We start from the raw sequence: 18234 nt of genomic DNA on the forward strand, positions 1-18234 counted from the left end.
TGAATTCTGAGCTGAGATAATCTCCACCTCGATCTAATTAAAGCATTTTAATCGTTTTTCCGAGTTAGTTTTCAACTTAGTTTTGAAACTCTTTGAACCTTTCAAAAGTTTCATGCTTATGTTTCATAAGATACTCAAAAGCATATCGACTGTAATCGTCAATAAAAGAAATGAAGTATGTTTCATGATTTCTAGACATGGTTCTAAAAGGGCCTCAAACATCAGTATGCATGAGTCCTAGCAGATCCTTTGCTCGTTCACTTTTAAGAGTGAACAAGTCATTGGCGAGTTTGCCAGCTAAGCAAGACTCGTAGTCATCAAAAGAGTCCAGTCTTGTGGATTCAAGAATCCCTTTGGATTGGAGTCTCTTAACTCGTGCCTTTCTTATGTGACCAAGTCGGCAATGCCATAGAAAAGCATCATTGATGCCAGATCTGATATGTTTAGAAAGATTATATACATTATTGTTTGTTTGAACATCAATCTCATAAATACCATTTCGAGGTTTATCCTCAAAATAAAAAGATGTCATTCAAGTAAGCAAAAATAGTAATACCATTAAAATCGTACATCCTTATTCAAAAAGTAAAGAAACTGAAATAATGTTTCTAGTCAAACCAAGTGCAAACAAACAGTTATTCCAAGTGACTACAAGGCCAAATAGACAAGCAAAACGATACGTGCCAGTTGCAAGAATTGGGACTCCCTTCCAATCACCAAGATGAGTTCCATGCTGCCTTGTTTTAGCGTCTTCCAGTTTTTAGGTTCCTACAAGACATTAACGATGTGGTAACCACATCCCGTATCAAATACCTATGTGTTACTAGAAACAGTGAAAAATTCAATGACATAAATGGAAATACCTTTAGAAGAGCTTTCACCAATGGTCCTCTGTTTCTACAGCTAAGCAAGATAGTCAGGACAGTTGAGTTTCTAGTGTCCCATTTTGTTGTAGCACTGGCGCTCCTCATGAGGCAGCGGTGGTACCTTTGCAACACCCTTGTTAGTGTTGTTGGCATGCTTGGCAGCAACAGTAACCTTCTTCTTTCCTTTACTGTTATAACCCCGGTTCTTGGGATTAGGATTTTTGACACCAGCAGATCAAACCATTAGAACTTGATTAGTTTACTTGGAATATTCATCTCAGCTGTTTTGAGCATACCATGAAGCTCCGGCACTGTCTTCACCATGGCATTCATATTAAAATTCATTACGAACTTATCATAAGAGCTTGGGAGAGAGTTCAAGAAGGTATCCGTTGCCATTTCATCTGTCAGGGATAATCATGTTTCTTAAACTTTTCGATGTACCCTTGCATTTTGACGACATGCGCACTAACAAAGGATCCCTGTTCCATTCTGCAGTTAATTAGTTGGTTCATGGTGTTGAAATGTTCTTGACGGGATTGTTTCTGGAACATGCCCTTGAGTTTCTCAAGCATCTCATATGCGCCCAGATCTTCCAAACCTTTAGCAAGATAGGGGACATGGTGGCTAGCATAATGCAAGCGACTTCAGTAGAGTCGTCTTTATGCTTATCAAGAACTTTTCTGGCAGCAGCAGTATTGTTTTTAGGCTCGGTTGGAACTAGTCTATTGAGAACATAGTGCTTCTTGGCCATTATGAGAACAAGTCTCAGGTTGCGATGCCATTCAAGAAAGTTGGTGCCGTTTAGCTTTTCTTTATCAAGAATAGTCTTGAGGGTGAATGTGGAGTTATTTTCAGTTGACATCTATTAAATAAGCAAAATTAATTTAATTTGTATTTTTGATGTTATAATTCTTTTATTAATGACCCAATAACATTAATAAAATAGGAACTTAAGAATCTTGCTTCCAGTTACTAATGCCAGTTGTAGCACACAACATTAATAAGTGGTTAGGAAGACCGACAATGATTGCCAATTGTGAATAAAGCACAACATTCGATTATGAGGCCTATTAAGACAACACTTGCCTAAGTAGATATGTTTAGCCTCATCTATGCCCACCTTAGTCTTCAGACAGCTGTAGCATGTAACAGGAGAGTAAAGTAATAGTCGCCCTAGTACAATCACTTGTGAAAGGGCCAGACGTGTCAATGAAACCCTTTCACCTTAATCGGGACAACTTGATAGACCCTTTCATCTCTCAGAGCATTTAGCTTTATATAACCTATTAAAACTAAGTTTGTCGCGATACAAATAACCGAATTTACGTTAATACTTAAACTATTAAGTTATTAGTTTTAGAAAATCAAATTTATTTTAATTTTGCAAAACATAATTGGTTAATGACACGAGGTCGAAGACTCGCGCAAAAACAAACCAAATACAACTAATTAGATAGTGGTAAATGGGTGTCGAAGACGAAGAGTTTGTGGAATATATGTTACTGAGTAGCTTACGATTAAACTGATATAAATGTAAATGACATTAAGTAATTTTCAAAGTGGTTTTTGATTAGATTTTATAAACTAGGTAAACTAAACGAAGGTTGTAAACAATTGATTAAATGAGCATTCCTCTTGGAGTTCAGTTATTACACAACTCTTTTGTTTAAGTTCAATGGATAAATCATAATATCTTGATTTCGTGTAAATGTAATTGTTTGTGATTAATCAAGAACTAAGTACTCGGATTCCTAGAACGCGAGGTCGTTACTTGGTTAATCAATCAATATAATCTTAAACCTAATTTCTTCGACTAAATCTCGATTGTCAACAACACCAAGAACGTATAGAACAAAATTAGGTTAAACGATATGGACAAACTACAAACAATCAAACAAACAACGTGATTATATTAATCTAAACGATTCGATAATCAATCCAAGTGCACGAACAATAAACAAAAAGAGTATTGCAATAACCTTACAACCAAGAGAAATACTAGAAGTTTTAGCCACACATAATTAAAATCATCATACCAAGTTTAATCCGAAGCAATCCAAGAATATGATGTTAATCCTTCATTCAAAACCCTCAAAAACTTGTTCTCAAGCCCCAAAAACACCCCAAAATTTGTCTCAAAACGGAATAATGAAGAATGGAGCTCAAAAGCCAATTATAACATAAAAAACGAGTTATAACCGCCACAGTCGTGCAGGCCCCCTCGTAAGCTACGGTGGCCACCGTAGCTTTGAAAAACACTACGCCAGGTTCTATCTGTTTACGCTACGCTGCTACGTTGGTAACCTAAATCCTTGAATTAACACATAAAACCTCATGTTTTACTTAGAATTACTACATTTCAGGGTGGCTCTACAATCCACCCGTCACATTCCCACACTTGCTCGTTGCTTGCCCTCAAGAAACTCTTCAAACCAATTGTTTTTAGAACACCACCTTCACACAAACCACAAGCCCGGGTCGATAAAGGTCCCGAGTCATACCCTATTCCCACATAATTAGAGGTTTGCACTAGCTTACTTGATATTATATTTTAAAACATAGAATTCTAGTCAACCTTAACATGCTTTCGCTCTTTACTTGCACGTAACACACCGTCACTCATTAACTCACTTATCGGTGACCGTTCCAAATATCACAATCATACTCGATTCTCCTCGCATACGCTTGTCCCACCGTCAAATCTCCACCTAATCGTGCTTTAACATAAATGCAAATAAAGAGGTCTTAAACGGGTTGTAATAAGGCTAGGGGTAAAGGTATGGAATGGGGATATTGAAAATGGCTCAAATGATCCGACCCGGCTTATTACATCAAAACTAAAGTAAACAATAAAACATACTACTATATACATAACAGCTTTCACCACGAACTCGAACCACAAGGCTTTGAACATTGCCTCAACTTTTCCTTTTTTTTTCATTTTTTTATACATAATAGCTTGTATAAACAATTAACTGCTACTCTCTATTTATTACTAACAAACAATTACAATTACAAAGAACATCCTACTAAGCCGGATCGTCTCACCATTACATCGGGGTTTGATCAAATAAAAAGAATAGGTCCAATAAAGTTTTCTAAAGGAACCAACCCCCCTGTCCGTCTCATTATCCACACTCACATATGTAATTTATGAGGCCCAACCCCCAAAACCCACACTCACACTCATCCGAGACGAGGATTTAACCTAAGTGCCTCAATCACTTTCGCATTTATGCCAAGATAAGGTCTTGAGGTGCATTGATGGCACAAGTTCTAACGGAGAATAACCAATCCGTCACCGCTCTTCGTTTTCCCAATACCCAAGTGACTGTGGCATGTTACGTGATTGGATAAACCAAAAGCATGCTAACCTTGCCTAGAATACTACTCAACCACACTTTTAACATAGCTAAGCAAACTTGATTTTGGGGGAATTATGACCATGAAAGGGGACCAAAACTTTTCCCCGACAATCTAACCACTTTCCGGTGTTTTTCTTTCAATTATTTTTTATTTTTTATTTTAAATTTTTTTTTATTTTTATTTTTTTTTAGTTAAATTTAATTTCATCCCTCATCCCCACACTTGAGATACATTGTCCTCAATGTAGGGTATTTAGGATAACAAAAACACCACCACGAGCACGACCCTTAAATTCCAACTTGTCATTACTCCACCCAACCTCCCAAAACCCAAACATAAACAGAAAAAATAAGATACAAAAATGTACAAGGGAACACCTGATTTGCTACCGACGCAGCTCAATAGTAACGTGGTTGAGGTGGTCCAAAAATGGACGTCATCACGTCCGTGAATTCGCCAAAACCAAATGCCCCCTGATCCTCTCCACCAGCTTGACATTCCCCTTGAGCTTGTCCTGAACCTTGAGTTTGTCATGGATCCAACCATTCTGAATAATGCAACGGTGGCATGGGATAATTCACCGCACAGTCGTATGGTGGCAATGTAGTGTAGTCAACAATCAGTGAGTCAGCCACCACCGGTTGCCCCGAATGCCATGCGGCGTGCATTTGTCCCTAACGGTCATCCTCATATCGATGGTTGATTTTTCTTTGTTAAGCATAAGCGTGGGTCCGGTTCCACACTTCTTGGCGATCATACATTTGCTTTTGAGCGCGCTCCATGCTAGCGCCCATGAATGTTTGGTGATCTAACAATGTCTGAGTTGTCTCGGCCCAATTATAGTAGTGTGCTGGCCGGGTGTTGAATATTACATCCTGCATGCTGCCATGGTGTGCCCAATTTGGGTAAAATGTTTGCCTCGAATAATCAAATGGTAAGGTACTTCCCCGTCACCGTCCTTGCGCACTTGAACTACCACCTACTCCTTCACTTTCCATCGCAACCCGCTCACCCGGTTCATCATCATAATCATCCTCTCCACTCTCTCCCTCTTCATTATCACTCTCACTTTCATCTTCTTCCCCCGGTTCCAAGGGTCTAGCATCCACCTTTAATGCCCTCCATCTCTGTCCCTCACTTTTCAACATATGGTACCTATCACTTGCTCGGTATTCCCAACCAACCCCCAACTTTGTCACATCGAATAGCTTGTGTTTCTTCCCAACTCCAATATCATTATCTCCAATAACACCAAACCGCATCAACAACGCGGTAATCAACCGACAATGTGGAATAATCTTTTTGCTCACATTATTCCGGCTTGTCCAAATATTGTTAAGTACTAGATACCGGAACAAAACAAGTGGTCCTCCATGCATCAAAGAGTATAGAATCGGGACATCGGGATACCGAACTTCTTGCATATCCCCTCTTCTTGGTATGACATTGTGTAAACAAATGATGAGCAACATCTTTGGCTCAATCTTTGAATTCTTCCTCAATAACTTCCCATCATAAGTGCCGGGTAAAAACAATGCTTCCAACATCATTCTCCAAGTTGGATGCCTGTCGGGTTGATAATACAACTCATTCAAATCTGGATACACGTAGTTGCTTTAAGGCTTACTGTCAAATTGTGCAATTTGCCTCAATGTTTCAAATGACATAGTGACCTCAATGTTGTTAACAGTTCCTATGAGCTTCATCCCCGAGGGTTTATTAAACGAAGGACATCTCAAAGTTGCCATCCATTCTTCAATTTCATCGATGAAAACATACTTCTCGTTTGGATCATAACACTTGAGGGCTGCTTCCCAACCCAATGCCTTGAATCGATCAAAAACATCAAACGGACCAAACTCATGTTCCGGGACCACTTTTTCACAAATAAATGCGTCGTACTTCTTTGTTAAAGTATTCATTTTCTCGTGAAACAACTCTGGTTGCCATCTCAATTCATGATCTGTTAGTGGTCCATGAGTCCAATCCGGTTTAACATATTGCACATCTTCTTTCCGTTCTTGTTGTTCTAACCTCCGCTTTTTTGCTTGTTCGGCGACAGAGTTGCTAGATGAACCCGCAATCCCTTTTCCTTTATCCTTAGCAGAACGTCCCATCTAAACAATGACAAACATTAACCAAGTTAGTATTCATCTCTATATACATTCCCATGCTTGTTTCTACGGTTGTGAATATATGAAAGTCATAAACCATTTTTCACAAAATTTTGACAGCATTTCGTTTAAACATAGACATAATCCGTCTTCAACTTTTGTCAAACTTTAATTTTCCATACCATATTCACAACCATAACACAATTTCAAACTATCATCAAACTTTCTCACATTCAACAAGCAAGTGTAAGCAATGTACAACATGTAATCTTAACTAGTGAGTTTTGTAGTAAACGAGTGAAGAAAAACATACCTTTAAGCCGAATTAAACCCTCTAATCACTAGTCACTTGCAAAACCACTTGTTGTTCAAAATTTTTGGACCAAAAATGTCCAAAATTGAACCCCAAAAAGTTAAGATTAATGAAAACCAAGCAAAGAATGTGATTCCTTGTGAAAATCTAGTCAATTTAGACCCGAAAATCGTTGATTTTGGTTAAGATTTGAAGAAGTTATGAATTGGGGATTCGGGTTTGGTAGATAAGGATGTTAGGAAGATGATGGATGAATGAAAGTATGAAGAAGAAGGTAAGTGGAAGATGTGGATGGGGATTTTCGGATTTTATTAAAACTTTTATTTTTTTTATGTTGCTGCTGTACCTGCGTCGCCCATTCACAGTCCACCGTAAGCTACGGTGGCTACCGTAGCTTACGGTAGGTTCCTTGGCGTAAGATGCCGACGTAAACAGAAAGAGGCCAACGTAGTGAAATCAAGTCCACCGTAGCTTACGGTGGACACCATAAGCTACGGTGGCATCTGATGGGAAATATATTTTTGTTTTAAGTAAAGCCAAAAACATTAAAAACTAAATAAAATTATTTACAAACAAAAACTAAAAATTACCCTACCCCCCATGAAAAACCCGAGTTGTCCTCAACACGGTGAAGAGATTCCCGAGAATTCCCCACACTTGATTTGGACAACCTCGTAACGAGAATGGTAATTTTTAAGACCAAATTTGAACAAAAACTAAACTAAATTATACAACAAACCTGGACCATTAATTGGTTATTTTCTCAGGCGACCGCAACAGGTAGCCTACCTTGTCCACTTCACACATGTTGATATCCTTACCCTCCAAGTATGGTTTAAGTCGGTGTCCGTTCACAGTTTGTCTTGCTTGATTGTGCAAGTCTTCAATTTCCACATCACCAAACTTGCCCACTATTGTTATAACATACGGGCCCATCCATTTGCTTTTCAACTTTCCGGGAAAAAACTTGTGCTGTGAATTATATAGCCAAACCTTTTGCCCTTCTTCAAAAACCCGCTTCCTCAACTTGGAATCATGAACCTTTTTCAACTTATCTTTGTATGCCGATGCACACTCATAAGCTTCATCTCTTATCTCTTCCAATTCCTCCAACTTCAACTTTCTCAATCCACCGGCTTCATTATAATCCATGTTCACACTCTTAATGGCCCACAGTGCCCTGTGAGCCAACTCCATAGGCAAATGACATCCTTTCCCATAAACCAACCGGTAAGGAGTCGTTCCTATGGGCGTTTTATAAGCGGTTCAATACGCCCATAGTGCATCATCCAACTTCACCGACCAATCCTTCCTATCAACCCGCACCGTTTTCATCAATATTTCTTTAATTTTTCGGTTGGACACTTCAACTTGTCCACTTGTTTGCGGGTGATACGGAGTAGCAATTCAATGATTCACATTATATCGCTTCAACAATTTCCCGAAATTGAAGTTCTTGAAGTGTGTTCCCCCATCACTTATAATCACTCTCGGAATTCCAAATCTTGCAAAAATATTGGATTGAACAAACTTACATACCACGGTGTGATCATTGGTCCTTGTTGCTATGGCCTCAACCCACTTTGAAACATAATCCACCGCCACCAATATGTATAAATACCCACAAGAATTTGGAAACGGGCCCATAAAGTCAATTCCCCATACGTCAAAAATTTCAACCACCAAAATGGGTTGCAAAGGCATCTCATCCCGTTTTGAAATTCCACCCATATTTTGACAATTCAAACAATGGCGAGCATATTCACTTGCATCTTTAAAGATTGTGGGCCAATAAAACCCACATGTCAGAACTCGGTAACCCGTCTTTTGCCCACTAAAACGACCACCACAAGCTGATGAATGAGCATGTGCCAAAATCTCTTGAACTTCCGACTCGGGAATACAACGTCTAATAATTTGATCGGCACCAATTTTGAATAAATCGGGCTCATCCTAAATATATTGCTTGACTTGGGATAGAAATTGTTGCCTCCTTTTCTTAGCCCAATGTTTCAGCATTTCACCCGTGGCCCGATAATTGACAAAATGAGCATACCATGGTGTAGTGGAAACGGCTAACAATTGTTTATCCGGAAATCTCTCATTGATTTCATGTGAATCATCCACACCTTCCAAAGGAATCCTCGATAAATGGTCCGCCACCACATTTTCACACCCCTTCTTATCTCAGATCTCTAAATTGAACTCTTGTAACAATAAGACCCAACGAATCAAACGGGGTTTTGCATCTTTCTTCTCCATGAGGTAACGAACCGCACTATGATCCAAATAGACCACAACCTTACTTCCCCATATGTATGACTGAAACTTATCCAAGGCGTACACCACCGCAGGTAATTCTTTTTCAGTAGTGGTGTAATTCAATTGTGCCTTGGATAACGTTTTGCTTGCATAGTAAATCACCACCGGCTTCTTATCAATTCTTTGACCCAAAACTGCTCCAATCGTGGTGTCACTTGCATCACACATAATCTCAAAAGGCTTCATCCAATCCGGCGGTTGCAAAATCGGTGTTTGCACTAATTTTTCCTTCAAAACATCAAATGCTTGCAAACAATCATTAGTAAAATCAAATGCAACATCTTTTATTAACAAATTGCATAAAGGTTTAGTAATCACACTAAAACCTTTAATAAACCGCCGGTAAAACCCGGCATGCCCCAAAAAGGACCTTACCCCTTTTACATTTTTCGGTGGTGGCAATGAAGAAATAACCTTAATTTTTGCTTTATCCACCTCCATTCCCCGACTTGAAACTACATGCCCCAACACAATACCCTCTTGTACCATGAAATGACTTTTGTCCCAACTTAAAACCAAATTAGTCTCGACACAACGTTTTAAAACTTTTTCCAATTCATCAAGACATCTTTCAAAAGTTGACCCGAAAATAGAAAAGTCATCCATAAATACCTCAAGTGAATCCCCAACCATGTCCGAAAAAATACTCAACCATGTCCGCCGGTTTTGTGTTGGTCGTCAGGATGGATTGCAATTTGATTATATCCCGACTACCCATCCAAAAAACAATAAAATTTTTGACCCGATAATTTTTCAATAATTTGGTCAATAAAAGGGAATGGAAAATGGTCTTTTGAGGTAGCCGCATTTAGCTTCCTATAGTCAATGCACACTCGCCACCCGGTTACCGGTCGGGTGGCGATTTGTTCACCACTTTCATCTTTAATTACCTGGATGCCGGCTTTCTTTGGAACTACCTGTGTTGGACTTACCCATGCACTGTCTGAAATTGGATAGATAATTCCCGCATCCAACCATTTGATGACTTCCTTTTTCACCACTTCTCTCAAATTGGGATTCAACCTCCTTTGAGTTTTCCCGAGTAGGCTTTGCATCATCCGTGGTGATGATTTTGTGCATGACTATAGATGGACTAATACCCTTCAAATCGGCTATTGTCCACCCAATTGCCGCCTTGTGAGCGTTCAAAACTTCCAACAATCCCTCTCCTTGAGCCCCATCTAAGTTAGAGGCAATGATAACCGGCAACGTCTCACCTTCTCCCAAAAACGCATACTTGAGATGACTTGGAAATTCTTTCAATTCTACCTTGGGAGGACAAATCAACGAGGGTTTAGTATCCGAATTGATTTCTATTGGTAAACTCTCAACCTGATGAGTCCATGGTGGTCTTCCGTCTTGCAATGCCAATACCTCTTGTTTCTTTTCCTCTAACTCCAATGCACAAATGTGAACCTGTTCAGAATCATCACAAACACAAACATCCAACATACCTTCCTCATACTCGTGTGGTACACACCCATCTATGATATCTGCCATAAAACATGCTTCACTAGCCAATGAAATAGCAACATTAGTAAACACATTTAAATGCATTTTTCTATTTCCAAAGGCCATGTCAACTGTACCAAACCGGCAGTCAATAATAGCATGAGCAGTATTTAAAAATGGCCGACCCAATATAACATTTTGTTGTTGTGTTGGGTCAACCGACAAGTAATCCAGAACCAAAAAGTTAACAGGATAATAAAATTCCTCTACTTTAACAATGACGTCCCGCACGATCCCTCGAGGAAGTTTATGAGACAAATCAGCCAATACAACTGTGGTCTCAACTCGTTTAAGTAGACCAAAATTGTATTGGTCATACAAACCCCCCGGCAGGATACTCACACCCGCTCCAAGATCCAATAGTGCCCGTGACATTTGAAAGTCACCCACTTGAATGTTAATCAAGGGCGCTCCCGGGTCTTGAAGCTTAGGTGGAAGATCACCCATTAGAATTGCACTCACTCGTTCAGTTAAATCAACTCGTTTAGGAACTTTTTGTTGTCTTTTCTGAGTACACAATTCTTTTAAAAATTTTGCATATGCGGGTACTTGTTTTATTGCCTCAAGTAAAGAAAGATTAACTTTAACCTGTTTAAATACCTCCCACATCTCCTCCTTTTGAGGACCCCGTTTTAAAATCACGTTTTTCTTACCCGGATTGATCAAAGCCAAAGGAAATGGAATTGGAACCTCTCCCACTTCCTTAATTTTATCGTTTAAAAGTTCATTTTGATCCGAATCTTTGTTTGAAAACGTGGATGGTTTAGGGGGTTGAATGGGTGAAGATTGTTCATCTTCACTTTCTACACCCGCACATCCTCTACCACACCTTCAACTAACTCCGGTGTGGTATTGATTTTAAGCTCCTTACCACTTCTTAAAACACTTACCTGATTAATCGGCACATTGCGAGAAGTAGTGTGAGTAGGGTTCACCTTGGTGTCTCTCGGAAGTTGACCTTTGTTCTTCTTTAAGTTAGATACCTCGGTTGCAAGTTGGCCCATTTGAGTTGTTAATGATTGGATGGCCTTGTCACGAATTTCATCCTTTTGTATACGAGCTTTATCCAACTGATTCCTCTTTTGCATCTCTTGTTGCATCATTTTTAGCATGTCCATCACTTCATTCCCACTTGATGAACTTTGGCCCGAAGACCCTCCTTGATTACCACCCGTTCCTTGAAATTGACTTTGATTTCCTTGGTTGAAGTATTGTTGACGAGGGATAAAGGTGGTTTGAGAAGTTCCTTAGAAATTCGGATTGAGTTGAGTTGCTTGATTTCCATAACGGAAATTTGGATGATTTCTCAACCCGGGGTGGTAAGTGTTTGAGTTCTTGTTAAAATTTCGATTACCACCCCCTTGACCTTGAAGTGCATTCACCTCTTAAACTTGTGCTTGCCCTACCGTACACACATCAGCCCCATGACCCAACTCGTTACAATTGGTACAAACATCAATTATTTGATTAGTAGTTTGTACCCCCACATCCTCCACAGCATGAACTTGAAGTCTTCCAATTACCGGTCTTGCTCTTCTTGCAGTTTGAGCTTTTCTCTTTGAAGTGACCGACATTTTCTCCAAGAATGCCCAATCATCTTGTTCATAATTGGTACCGAAAGTACCATTTGTGATTGACATCAAATCCCTTTCATCTTCCGCATTCAACCCTTCATGAAAAGCATTTAACAACTCCCAAAGAGTTATACCATGATGAGGACAATTCTTGATCATGATGTTGAAACTCTCGAATGCTTCATGAAACATTTCACCCGATTGTTGTTAGAAAGACCTCAAACTTCGTCTCGCATCATTAGTCTTTTGGGCCGTATAAAACTCTTCCAAAAACCTTTGTTGCATTTCGGCCCAAGTGTAAATCGATGCGGATGGCAATGTGTAAAACCATCTCTTCGCCTTATCATCCAACGAAAATTGAAATAACACCAACTTAACTTCATCCGGTGTAAAACCTTGACCCCCGATCTTGTTGCAAATAGAATCATATGCCTCCAAGTGAAAATAGGGTTCTTTCGTTGCGAGACCCTTGTACTTTGGTAAACTTTGGAGTGCATTAGTTCTCACCTCAAACGTTCTTCCATTTTGGTTTTGAGGAATAACCACCGGAGATGGGTTATTGGTGATGACCGGTCTAAAGTGAGCTTCAATTCCTCTAACCATTTCTCTTACATGACGTCTTGTTACCCCCAATGGTACTCTCGGTTGGCCCATTTGCTGATAAACAGGCCTTTTTTGTGCATATTGTTGGTATTGTGGTTGAGGATTCGGTTGTTGAAACTGAGGTTGTTGATATTGAGGTTGTAGAGGAACTTGTTGCAATGGTTGTGGTTGCTGCGGTTGGTCTTGAATAATTGGAGGTCCACCCCATTGTTGCACTTGTTGTTGCGGTTGACTTTCGGGTCCATACCCGAATTGCCCTTGAATCCTCAATTGGCTCCCATCAACCCCACTTACATACCCTTCTTCAAAATCATCATACCTTTCACTACCATCACCATACCGTGGCCCACCAAACAAATGCGGGCCCGATCTTTGACCCGATGGAATATGAGTTATGGGTGGGTCTTCGGTAAATGTGTATGGTTGTTGATAACGTGGATTTTGTTGAGATTGGAAAGATGATTGTTGTGGTGAGTTTGATGATTGTCCTTGAATAGGCATGAAAGTGGTCAAGGGTGGAAGGTTAGGTGGTGATTGAAAACTAAACACGGTTGAAGTTGGTACATTTGTAGAGGTTGTGGTAGTAATGGGTTCAGTGGATGATGGGTTTTCAGAATTTATGGGTGGCGGCATTGGTGGGAAAGTTTGTTCCGAAGCGTGTCAGTTGTTCGACTTTTTGTACTTGGAGACCCAATAACCCTGTTTTCCCTTTGTAGAATCCGGTTCTGACGAAAGGCTCTCTCGATTTCAGGATCAAACGCTAACGGTGATGAAGACCGAGAGCGTCTTGTATGCATATACCTGTAGATACCTGCACACTAGCACAACCCGCGTAAAACTGACAATAAACAATTTAAACAAAAGCTACAAAAAAATAACACACGTTGCGCACTACTCCCCGGCGGCGGCGCCAAAATTTGACACGAGGTCGAAGACTCACGCAAAAATAAACCAAATACAACTAATTAGATAGTGGTAAATGGGTGTCGAACACGAAGAGTTTGTGGAATATGTGTTACTGAGTAGCTTACGATTAAACTAATATAAATGTAAATGACAGAAAGTAATTTTTGATTAGATTTTATAAACTAGATAAACTAAACGAAGGTTGTAAACAATTGATTAAATAAGCATTCCTCTTGGAGTTCAGTTATTACGCAACTCTTTTGTTTAAGTTCAATGGATAAATCATAATATCTTGATTTCGTGTAAATGTAATTGTTTGTGATTAATCAAGAACTAAGTACTCAGATTCCTAGAACGCGAGGTCGTTACTTGGTTAATCAATCAATATAATCTTAAACCTAATTTCTTCGACTAAATCTCGATTGTCAACAACACCAAGAACGTATAGAATGAAATTAGGTTAAACGATATGGACAAATTACAAACAATCAAACAAACGACGTGATTATATTAATCTAAACGATTCGATAATCAATCCAAGTGCACGAACAATAAACGAAAAGAGTATTGCAATATCCTTACAACCAAGAGAAATACTAGAAGTTTTAGCCACACATAATTAAAATCATCATACCAAGTTTATCCGAAGCAATCCAAGATTATGATGTTAATCCTTCATTCAGAACCCTCAAAAACTTGTTCTCAAGCCCCAAAAACACCCCAACAATTGTCTCAAAACGGAATAATGAATAATGGAGCTTAAAAGCCAATTATAACATAAAAAACGAGTTGTAACCGCCACAGTCGTGCAAGCCCCACCGTAAGCTACGGTGGCCACCGTAGCTTACTGTGGCTTTGAAAACCACTACGCCAGGTTATATCTGTTTACGCTAGGCTGGTACGTTGGAATCCTACCGTAGCTTACGGTGGCTACCGTAAGCTACGGTAGCCTCGGCTCCAAAACATTTGTTCTTCTTTGACTTGTTGACTGCCATCATCAACTCTCAAGTCCTTTGCTCCTCTCCATCATAGTTCACTTGAATCGCCATTTTTAGCACCTGTACCTGCAAACACGCACCATATACAGTAGTAACCTAAATTCATGAATTAACACATAAACGCTCGTGTTTTACTTAGAATTACTACATTTAAGGGTGGCTCTACCATCCACCCGTCAGTTAATAAGTTTATTTTAAAGTATTTGGTATTAGGTTGGTGGTGATATAACTAATTATAAAAAGCAAGCAACCACGAATATGTAAATCTTAAATGGCCATTATTAATTATTGATCTTGCTAGAGCCTATTAGAAAGATCAATCGGGTCAATGGGTCACAACACAAAACAACCACAATGATGGACTCTTGGTGCATCCCATCATATTTAGTATCTCCCACTGACTTCAAGAACTTCATGTCCTCGCCTTCGGTTTTTCCTTCGGGTCTTCTTCATTACAATATTCAACTAACACATAATGAAAAACAAAAATCCTACCTATTACAATTTTGAACCATCAAAATAACCAAAAACCATGACATAAAAAAACCGAAATCAATACAACTTTTGAACCATCCGTATGGCCAAAACCGAAAAACAATCAACCAAACACACAAGGTTGGGCCAGATTTACATATTCAACAAAAAAATAAAAATCGAGCAACCCTTTTGGTCAAATAAAAATAAACAAAATTTTGGCCAACTAATGTTCCCTAAAATTTTATCTGGATCAAAAACTTAAACAATCTTGAAGTTTGTGATGTAGAACCGGTCATGGTAACGGATCGACTCGTATGTTGTAACCAAGGCTTTGATACCAATGTTGGGTTCCAGTGATGATCAATCAACGGTTTAACATTCAAACCCGGTTTTAATTATGGCTTCATAATAATTAATCTCATTAAAATTATCATGAACGCAGCGGAATAAATAAACGAGTATTCATCACTTTGTGGAACCATACAGGATCCGGTTAGAAACAATATGAGTACAATACGAAACTAACCAAATTAAATATAAATCTAAATGAAATATTTAATTTTACCTCGGTTAATAATTAACCGGTTATGACATTGAGGAATAACAAACTTCGCTAGGTGACCAAACGAGATAAAACCCGACGGTGGCGGTGCACGAAGGAAGCGGCAGCTGCAGTGGACAATTACGGCAGCGGCGGCGGCGACTTGCGGCGGTGGTGCAGGATGGTGTAGCAGCGGCGATAGGTTGGTGGCAGTGGTGCGGGGGTTTTGGGACAGAGGCGGCAGTGAGGCCGACGGACAAGGGGCTGGCCCATGGTGGGACGAGTCAAGAGAGGGAGAGAACTTGTGGTGGCAAGGGTTTTCTTAATTGTTTAAAAAACAACTCTTGTTCTCTAAAATATGATTAGGTTTAACTAATATAATTAGTTAAACCAAATGGGATACCAAGCCCATCTCTAACTTTAAAACCCTATCCATCTATTTCCATCTCGTTAATATGTCAATCCCGGTTAACTAACTTAAGCGGGTTTTATGTTCATTACCCAAGGTGAAACTCTCACGGGTCACAACTCAGTCAACCACTTTGACTTAACCGAACCGGTACACAATATCCAACATGTACATGAAAAACCATCAACATCGTCGGTGATGCTGTAAAACTGACAATAAAATAGAAAATTTCTTATCAATTTACATTCTTTTCAAACATGTCTAATCGTGGTATTTGATGTGCTTGAAGTAGTTTAATATTATTAACTAAAATTACGCTAATCTAGACAATAAGTAATAAATTCTAGACTCTTAAACTTAACTAAACTACTGACCGGCAAGTGAACCGATCGACTCTAGTATAGCTAAGTAAGTCCGGATATCGAACCCACGAGACTCTTTTAATTACGTTAACTAGCTAAATTAGACTCAACTACAAAACAAGACTTATTATTTATATTTGTTTTGGGGGGATTTTATTTAAAATACTAATTTAATACTATTATTAAAAACTAATTAAGAAAACAACTAATTTAAACGAAAGCAAAGTTTGTTATGAAAATAAGATGATGATGAGAAAACTACCTAGGCTAGACTCCCCTAAATTTTAGTAATGAATTTACTCGAGAAAATATTTAGTTATGGACTAAGATCATAAAATAGACACTTAAAAGAAAACCCGAATAGGACCCCTGACCCTTCTCAAGAGAAACCTATGGATTTCTAACAAGTTTTAACGCATAACAGTATTAAAAATCAAGTTCTCTTACGGTCACCCAATTGTTTATAATTTAGTTCCTTTATAAGAAATCCTATCTTACAGCGCGGAAATCAAAGGCAGTTTAATATATCAAATTGATTCGATAGACAAAGTTAATCAATCAAACCTAGACGGACTCCTTACGAAAAACTAAATCTAGAAATCCTGATCAACAAAAACCTACCAATAACCTAGCACCTTACAGCTATTTAGGTTAGCAGCACACTTAGGTTTATTTAATTAATAATTATTATTCCTATGATCTTAGTGCACATTAATCATAAAATAATCAAAAACACAAAGTAATTGACCTAATAGCAACCTATCATAATGACAAACACTATTCTAGGCAACTATGGAATAATAACAATTAATCAAACAATCCTAAATATCCATACGCATCAATTTAATATAAGTAAACCTTTTACTAAACCATAAAAACCATAACGAGAATAAATACCAAATCAAAACACAACGTCAAAGTAGGTTCATCATAAGCCTAGGCAGTCTATGAAGTTTAGCCTAGCAACTTTAAATCAAACAAAACAATAATAGACGAAATCATGGCGAAAATAAATAAGAACGGAAGAATAATAGCGATAAAACCCGGAGTGTTCGTCCTTGACTGTTAAGCACTTCGCCGGCTGATTCCTCGACTCCAAAGCTACCGGAAACTGACCTCGGACGCCTCGGAACTCACCAAATTCGTCTGGAACTTCAGGGTATGTTTAAGGGTGAGTTTAGGGGTCTTTATATAGGCAACAGGGGTCCAAATATAGGCCCTCCAAAGTCTTCATCCATGAACGCCCTCCAACTCCGAACGTACGCATCAAACGGTATCTCTTTCTCTCACACACGAAAGGAAACGGCAAAAACAAACAAGCAATATCTAAATATATATCTTATCACTTTGATAGATGTTAAACACTTAAGTATTTCACCAAACCAACCAACCCTAAACAATATATAATATGAATAATAGCAGCAAATAGATAAATAAAAAGTATACGGCTCCTGCTGCTCCATCCCCACACTTGAATACTGCATTATACTTCAAGGGGATCTTCTCTCAATCCTGCAAAAACTTAAAAACACAAAAACAAAGAAAAACTACAAAAAAGACTACGTTAGTGACTCGACAATTATACAAACTCTGCGGAACCTCCCCACACTTAAACTGAATTTGGAGGTTTATCTTTCACCTGGACCCTATCTAACCCATTCAGTTCCACCCGGTACTTGTTAAACATTGAAATTTTCTCGGTGGAATTGAAAAATGGTTTAAAACTTCTTAACGGGTCAGACCACCAAAATTTAAACTTACCTGGCATGAACCGGATGTATGACATGTATCGAGAAGACTGGTTGTTCTTGAAATTCAATGGCTTCTTCTTTCCTGTAGATCATCTTCTGACTTGCAAATTATTACGG

General features: G+C 38.8%; 1 protein-coding gene and 1 pseudogene across 1 annotated transcript; one reads left to right on the top strand and one right to left on the bottom strand.

Annotated features, from left to right (window-relative positions):
- Positions 1 to 8069: 8069 nt before the first annotated feature.
- On the bottom strand, positions 8070 to 12673 carry LOC143547847 (uncharacterized). Its single transcript, XM_077039165.1, has 7 exons — positions 12466 to 12673; positions 11387 to 11742; positions 11097 to 11198; positions 10008 to 11003; positions 8937 to 9212; positions 8653 to 8840; positions 8070 to 8571 (listed from the first exon to the last, which is right to left on the bottom strand). Exons 1-7 carry the CDS (start codon positions 12671 to 12673, stop codon positions 8070 to 8072), a joined length of 2628 nt encoding a protein of 875 aa, XP_076895280.1.
- On the top strand, positions 12201 to 12301 carry LOC143548134 (small nucleolar RNA R71; annotated as a pseudogene).
- Positions 12674 to 18234: the final 5561 nt, after the last annotated feature.

The sequence above is a fragment of the Bidens hawaiensis genome, unplaced genomic scaffold, assembly GCF_021521415.1.
Source record: "Bidens hawaiensis isolate Kalapana, Puna unplaced genomic scaffold, B.hawaiensis_p1.1 tig00000905_1, whole genome shotgun sequence".
NCBI classification, from domain to species: Eukaryota; Viridiplantae; Streptophyta; class Magnoliopsida; order Asterales; family Asteraceae; genus Bidens; species Bidens hawaiensis.

Excerpts from the sequence above, each read along its gene's own strand:
- LOC143547847 (XM_077039165.1), bottom strand. The coding sequence starts at position 12,673 with ATGGTTAGAGGAATTGAAGCTCACTTTAGACCGGTCATCACCAATAAC. Across the intron at positions 11,004-11,096 it reads AAAAGGAGGAGATGTGGGAG|AAAAGACAACAAAAAGTTCC; the intron begins GTATTTAAACAG and ends TTGTGTACTCAG. Across the intron at positions 9,213-10,007 it reads CTCGGGAAAACTCAAAGGAG|GAAAAATTAGTGCAAACACC; the intron begins GTTGAATCCCAA and ends GATGTTTTGAAG.